General features: G+C 37.2%; 1 protein-coding gene across 2 annotated transcripts; it reads left to right on the plus strand.

The window, feature by feature from the left end:
* The first annotated feature begins 2,763 nt into the window (after window positions 1–2,763).
* Window positions 2,764–7,337, plus strand: gla (galactosidase, alpha). 2 transcript variants are annotated; one of them, XM_079479309.1, is made up of 7 exons: window positions 2,764–3,039; window positions 3,833–4,007; window positions 4,485–4,662; window positions 4,808–4,899; window positions 5,032–5,193; window positions 5,846–6,043; window positions 6,136–7,337. In XM_079479309.1, the coding sequence occupies exons 1-7, from the start codon at window positions 2,879–2,881 to the stop codon at window positions 6,421–6,423; spliced, it is 1,254 nt and encodes a 417-aa protein (XP_079335435.1). In that variant the 5' UTR covers window positions 2,764–2,878; the 3' UTR covers window positions 6,424–7,337. The 2 variants fall into 2 exon arrangements, with proteins under 2 accessions (XP_079335435.1, XP_079335436.1); XM_079479310.1 differs by having other exon boundaries at window positions 2,794–3,039; window positions 5,068–5,193; window positions 6,136–6,553.
* Window positions 7,338–7,407: the final 70 nt, after the last annotated feature.

Here is a 7,407-nt window from a genome sequence, read left to right on the forward strand (position 1 = left end):
ATGTGATTATAAGAGTGTCAAGAGGGCAACCTTGCGAAAGGACCAGTGACCATTGTATAAGAAACAAATCAATTGGGTTTGCCTGCATGGTTTGAAATGTTCGAACTTGTCGTCTATTGCAACCTCACCAACAGTAGGCACTGGATCACTTAGAAGCAAAAATAAACCTAAAACAAAGTTAAGAACTCACATCACCCTGCACTTAAAATCTAGAAATTGATGTTGTGCCATATTTAAAGCCACAATATGGATATCCAAAAATCACTTGCATAGTGTGATATATTTCATGCAGTTGTGTGCTTACATTATCCATAATGTTCCCAAGAATGTACAAATCCAAAGAAATCCCTATTTAAAATAATGGCCCGGCCCTTATCTCCCTTTTATTTGTTGCATATCAGTGATTTAATATCCAGTGCTCCGCAATACCCTCAGTTTTTCTGTTGTAGAAACTACTGCAACACGCAAATACCTTATGTGGTTATAAGCCTACAGCATCTGGGACGCAGCATCTGTTGTTCTGTTATTATGGATCACAATTACTCTTTGGCGAGTAAAGGAAACCCAAAACAGCGTAAATATAGTTTACTTTTTAAACGACGACTGTATGACTTTTTCAAACACTTAAAACTGTGTAGCATTGCGCCACCAAATCAATTGACAAAGTCCAATATCATTCGCGGGCTAACGTAGCTTTACATTTCCACGTTTCTTGCAAGCTAATTCATTCCGATGACATAAAATAAAATGAATTCATTACCTCGTCCTTGAACATGATGGGCGATCTACATACGCCCCTGGATGGTGAAAACGACATGTCCCATAATTCCACGCTCTGACAGAGCGTAATTTAGCTTCACCTTTGTCGTTGTTTCGAAAGTGCACCATTTAGCGGTCCAAATTTACATATTGGGACTTTAATATTAGTCACTAAACACTTATTGGATTATATCCAAGAAAAAAAACTCAACACGCTCCAAGACAAAAAACCTTGGCATTCCCTCTTGGCAAGAGAGAAAGGGGAGGAAGGTATATGTTATGTAGGAATATAATGCCACTCTCACGGGTCAGCGATTTCACCATGTCCTATTTTCTGGCAACACTGGCGTAATAAGCAGTTCTATCTAATTACAACAAGAGCAAAAGGTAGATTGTAAAAGGCCACACTATTATAGTGGAGTAATCATACCATTCAAGAAGGTCATTTCTGTTCGCTTTGAGATGCTCTGAGCGGGTTCATGTATTGATCCTTATATTAAAATTGATTTTCTCAAAATATACTACAGTTCTCTCAACTCGGCCTTGTAACTCTTCAATGGAGGAGTGGCTATGAGATCATTGTTAATAATGTGTGAGTGTAATAAAAAACAAACCATTATTAGAAACCATTCTCAAAGCAACCTGACACTTGAATTATAATTAAGACCATAATTTCTGAAGTTGCACATTTGACAGGGATCTTTATAAAGGGAAGGAGAGCTAAACAGGCAGTGATAATGTTGTAACACTTGCTCCACCTTCTGTTATTGAGGAGGTACAACCATAACTTCTCCTAGATTTATATTTGTGCATTTGGCACATGGTTTTATCTTAAGTAATTTACAACACAAGACACATACAAAATAAATAAATAAATAACAATTACATAAAAGGTATTAAACACAGTGTAAGATGTTATCTGAAAGACACTCATTATTCAAAAGACACATATGAACCCATTTTTGTCACTCCGAATGAGTTCAATCGGATAGCATATTATATTATATAAGACACAACAAAACAGACAACACTGGGGATTCCTCCACGCATCCCTTCCGTACTTCATAACTCTTTCCATTTTTTCTGCTATTGTAAGACATGTCTATACAGTACATAAGCCAGGGGTGACAACTCATTCAATTACATGGAAGGGTGGCAAAATGAAATGTGATAGATTTGGTGGTCCCCAGGGAGAAACGAGTGTGTTCTGGGCCTCCACAATCTATCCTATAAAGCAGATTGAAATAGAACATCAAAAAAACCTGAGAATTTATTATCCCAGATTCTGCCACACTACTAAAACCAGTTTTGTTACCAAGCATGTTGACTGGTCCATCCATCAGGAAGCCCAAGAAATATTGAACCTTGACATTTGGAGGCCTCTTGCACCATTGCTTTGGTTTTGATATGAACTACTGTGAGTCACAAATTGCTTTTATCTCGCTTTTAAGCATGAGGCAATATTTGAGTTAAAATTAGGGTTGACACATCCTTGACATTTGGGAAAGGTCAGAGGTTGTTTGCTGTTAAAAGTAACAGTTTGCCCTGGACAGCGAGAAAACACACGTTTTATGTGTTAAAGGCAGATTATGGTTTGGGTATAAAGCTTGGTGCATTATTTAAATTGAAATTAATGTCATTTACAACATATTTATAAAGTTCAGAAGTTGTTCTAAAAAGTATCCTGGAACATATATTATTATGCTTATTTACAATTTAAATGAATTACCTGTTTATAGTTCAATTTATTTTGAAATAAAGTTGTAAATGAAGTTTGAAGATTGTAATTGAGGATGAAGATTGTAAATGAGGATGAAGATTGTCCATCGTGACTTATTGGCTAAAGTATTGTTTTACCACAATATTACTCCAAAAATCATGGTTAAACTACAGTACTAAATTGACAAGATGTTTAATTTTACTACAATTACCACAGTTAAACTGTAATAAAACCACGATTGTTTTTCGCAAGGAAAGTTACTACAATACATGCAGTTTATCGTTACTCCTGAAATAGGGATAGTGCGTGACGTCACGTTGAGCGACTGCTGCGCTCTGTCAACACGGAAGTGATTCTGCTTTTGTGTCATATGAAGTAATGTATCAATAAAAACCAACGATGCGTGTCTTACATATAGTTTATATAGGGGTTGTGGCGTTATTTACCCGATCGTCGGCGCTGGATAACGGTTTGGCGTTAACTCCACCGATGGGCTGGTTGCACTGGGAGAGATTCATGTGCAACATCAACTGTGACGTGGACCCTCAAAACTGCATCAGGTGAGCATCTGACCAGAAGACCGTCCACCCACAATGCAATAGTCCTTGACAATTTTATTTTATCATAGTGAAAACTGAGATCTAATATGAGTAATATAATGTAACTTGTCCATTTGTCCGTGATTTTTGTATGCTTAAATATGTTACAAATAAATTATTCCCAATGCAATACATATCCAAGATGACGTTCTTTCCTATAAGAAAATAAACCACAGTCTTATTTCAGTGAAAGTGTAGTAACCATCCGTTCTCTTTACCATTAGATTTTTTTCTTAGTACAGCCACTGCAAAATTCTCTGTTAAACTATGATTCTATAGAGACAACAGTACATTTCATGTTTCTCTGGTTTTACTACAAATACCATAGTGAAACTATAGTTCTGTTTTAAATTAGAGTTATTTTTCATTAGGGTTAAAGTACCTTGAGGTTTGGTGTACCACCTTTCATAAATACGGTATTCATTTAGTATAGTGATCCATAAATGATGTATACACTCACTGCCCAACTAACAATATATATACACTAAATAGTAACACAAAATTGATACGCATAAAGGTTTTAAATTAAATAGACGACAGTGACAATTATGGTGACTAAGTGAATTCGGCATTAGAAAAACAGACATCTAAATACAGGTGAGAACACATTAGTTTTATAGTACTAAAGAAGAGCAATGAAAGGAAAGGGTATTTATGGCTACTGTTGAGAACACGTGCTGGTTGGCACACAAAGAATATCTGTCTCATACGGTAGGCAGACGTTTGACCGCTATGGCCTTGTGTGTCCTGGCAGAGAGGAGTTGTTCATGGAGATGGCAGATGTGATGGTGAAGGAGGGCTGGAAGGATGCTGGATATGAGTATGTGTGCATTGATGACTGCTGGCCCTCACACAAAAGGGATGCCCAGGGGCATCTGCAAGCAGACCCCAAGAGGTTTCCAAGTGGAATAAAAAAGTTGGGTGATTATGTGAGTGTGTTGACACCATTAAGAGGTACCAGGAGTAGCTTTACTGTAGCTTAGTGGTTAGAGCATGGCAATAGCCATGACAAGGTTGTGGGTTCGATCCCAGGGGATTGCAAAAACATTTGTATGCTATGTAAGTCGCTGCATAATGCATAAATGTAAATGTGCTCACCCTCATGTCGCTCAAAGCCTGTAAATATTCAGGTTACTCATCACACAGCGATATCATACACATTTCAGAGAATTTGATTGTCTGAATTATTATTCACATTATTTGGAAAATCATTCTGTATATTTAGTCAAATATCACGGGAACACTACATTCTGTAACAAGGTGCATTAAGTAAAGTGCTTCAATTCTTTCTGACAGATATGGATCGCCTACTAGTGTTGTGTTTTGAAATTACACCATCCACTCTTACAATTACAATGACATTTACAGTTGCATTTTTAATTCATGTTACACTGTTGTGTTCTCAGGTTCATGCCAGAGGTCTAAAGCTGGGAATATATGCCGATGTGGGCACATATACATGTGCACTGTTCCCTGGGAGTTTGGGTTACTATGACATCGATGCAAAAACCTTTGCAGAGTGGGGCGTAGATCTGTTAAAATTTGATGGATGCAACATGCCTGACTGGCATCAGCTTGGAGAAGGTATACCAGTTATACCACAACGCTCATGAGTTGTGCTAAGAAATTGTTTTGTTGATGTTGATGTAAAGCTGATTTCCAATAGTGTAAACTGTAAAGTGTAAAAGTGCTATACAAATAAACGTGAATTTGATTGAATGTTTCTTAGGCTACATAAACATGTCAAGAGCTTTAAACCAGACGGGTAGGAGTATTGTATACTCCTGTGAATGGCCATTATATGAGTGGCAATATCAACAGGTGAGGCATGCAGTTATACATTATTTATTATGCTGATCAATGTGACACTACAATTGACAATGTGACACCATCATTTACCAAATCAAATGGAAATAATTTTCATAATTATTGATACTCCTCATGACATCCGAGCCTGATTATGAAGCAATTCGCAAAACCTGTAACCAGTGGCGAAACTACGCTGACATCTATGACCAGTGGACAAGTGTGAAAGGCATTCTGGACTGGACAGCTGATCAACAAAAGCTCCTGGTCCCAGTGGCAGGACCTGGGAGTTGGAATGACCCTGACATGGTATGAAGCGTATCATCTGTAGACATTAAAGAGACAGTTTAACACTTTTAAAACAGTTTAACACTTTTAAAATAGTTTAACAAAGTTTTACACTTTCCTTTAGCTCACTGGAAAGAGCATGGCGTTAACAACACCAAGGTTGTGTGTTCGATCCGAGGGGATTGCTCATACTTAGAAACAAATGTATAGGATAATGCAATGTAAGTCGCTTTGGATAAAAGCGTCTGCAAAATGCCTAAAATGTAAAATGACAGTTCACCCAAAAAATGTAATTCTGTCATCAATTACTCACCCTCAATTTGTGCCAAATCTGTATTAATGTCTATGTTCTGATGAACACAGAAAAATATATTTGGAAGAATGCTTGTAACTAAATAATTCTTGGCCACCAATGCCTACCATAGTAGGAAAAATGACAATGGTAGTCAAAAGTGTACCAGAACTGTTTGCTTTTCAGAACAAAGACATTTATACAGATTTGGAACATTTTGAAGGTGAGTAAATAAAGACAGAATTAAAATTTTTGGTTGAACTGTTCCTTTATGCTAAGCAGCTGAATATATGGAGCTAGTTTGACTTTTAAACCACAAACCTGTATTTACATGAGTTGTAAATTGATCACTATAAATATATTTGCTTTTGATATATCAAGCTGATCATAGGAAACTTTGGCCTGAGCCACGATCAACAGCAGACTCAGATGGCCTTGTGGGCTATCATGGCTGCCCCACTTCTGATGTCCAATGACCTGCGAAAGATCTGCCCCAAAGCTAAAGAACTTTTGCAAAACAAACAGATCATTTCCATCAGCCAGGACCCTCTGGGCAAGCAGGGATATCGTACTTTCAAGGTAAAGCATCATACCCAACACTTTGTGTTTTCCTTTTGAGTAAACGTCAAAAGTTCAATATTCTTCATTGTGTTATTCGACTCTGTTCACAGGCTGACAATTTTGAGGTGTGGGAACGGCCCATGTCAGGTGACAGGTTGGCCCTGGCAGTGATTAACAGCCAGGAGATTGGTGGCCCACGCAGATTCACCATTTCAGTGGCAACACTACCCAGCTGGAAGCTCTGCAGTCCTAAGTGCAATGTAACACAGATCCTGCCCGTGTACAAAGAAATGGGGGTCCAGGAACTTTGGTCAAAGGTGGGGGTCCAAGTCAATCCTACAGGAACAACACTTCTCACTGTCAACCCAATCAAAAGCAACCCTGATGACATCCTGTGATATGACTTAAAAACTGGTTTAAATATTAAGGCTTATTTCAAACTTATTTCTGCAATAATGTGCATTAAGTGTCATTACAGTTCATTTTATACAATAAATAAAACTAATATATTGAGCACATCAACTCAAAACCGGGTTTACATATTAACATATGATTTTTTGATCTAAATTAATTGTTTGTGGGGAGTTAAATTGTGTAATAGAAGCCAATGTGAAAAGTAGATAATTGAAAAGGGAGTTTATTTAGATCAAAATCACATTTTAGGAAAAATCTATGCCGCCGAACTTTATAAAATGTAAGGTTTGGAATTATATACCATATCTTGTCTTTATTTTTAGTCAAATGTTTTATAGTTTAACTTGAAAGTTACATCAGCTGTATGAAACTCAATTACATTCAAGCCCCCTTGATTACAAGTTGCATAGTATAGGTTTGTTTTTCCACAGAAAATAAAATATCTAATACATTTTTTTGTAAATGATTTGGGGACATCCAAAGCCTTTGAGAGAAATATTTATGATAGTCATTCGAGATAGTCACACCTTTGAGTACTAGATCTCTCATAAGCCACATATCAAATGTATTTTTAATTTAACAAATAATAGGTTGGGAGTTGGATTGCACTCTATCTGATTGATTTTTACAAATTGCGTTCTTGGAATTGAGAAACGAGTGAGTCGGTGAGTCTCATCAGTGAACCGTTCCAAGATGGCGGACGCGTCTACGTGCCTGGAGAGCTGGAATGCGGCATAAATTGCATGTAACCGATTTTCCACTGATCGCTATAGCGCCGCCATGTGTCTTGGAGGTAGGAGGTGCCTATTTATCCCGTAGTTAAGTGCCAAATTCATTTTTGTCATCCTGCGCCATATGACAATTAAACCAATATAAATAATAAAAAATGTTATTATTGGAGTCATTGTAGTCTTTCCTCAGAACATCAAATGAGTGTTTTGAACTATTATAATAGTGTTGTTTATATT

This window comes from Barbatula barbatula (genome assembly GCF_947034865.1).
Source record: "Barbatula barbatula genome assembly, chromosome: 18".
NCBI lineage: Eukaryota > Metazoa > Chordata > Actinopteri > Cypriniformes > Nemacheilidae > Barbatula > Barbatula barbatula.

Coding starts and splice junctions, on each gene's coding strand:
- gla (XM_079479309.1), top strand. CDS start 2,879: ATGCGTGTCTTACATATAGTTTATATAGGGGTTGTGGCGTTATTTACC. Junction 3,040..3,832: donor GACCCTCAAAACTGCATCAG/GTGAGCATCTGA, acceptor GTGTCCTGGCAG/AGAGGAGTTGTTCATGGAGA. Junction 6,044..6,135: donor AGGGATATCGTACTTTCAAG/GTAAAGCATCAT, acceptor CTCTGTTCACAG/GCTGACAATTTTGAGGTGTG.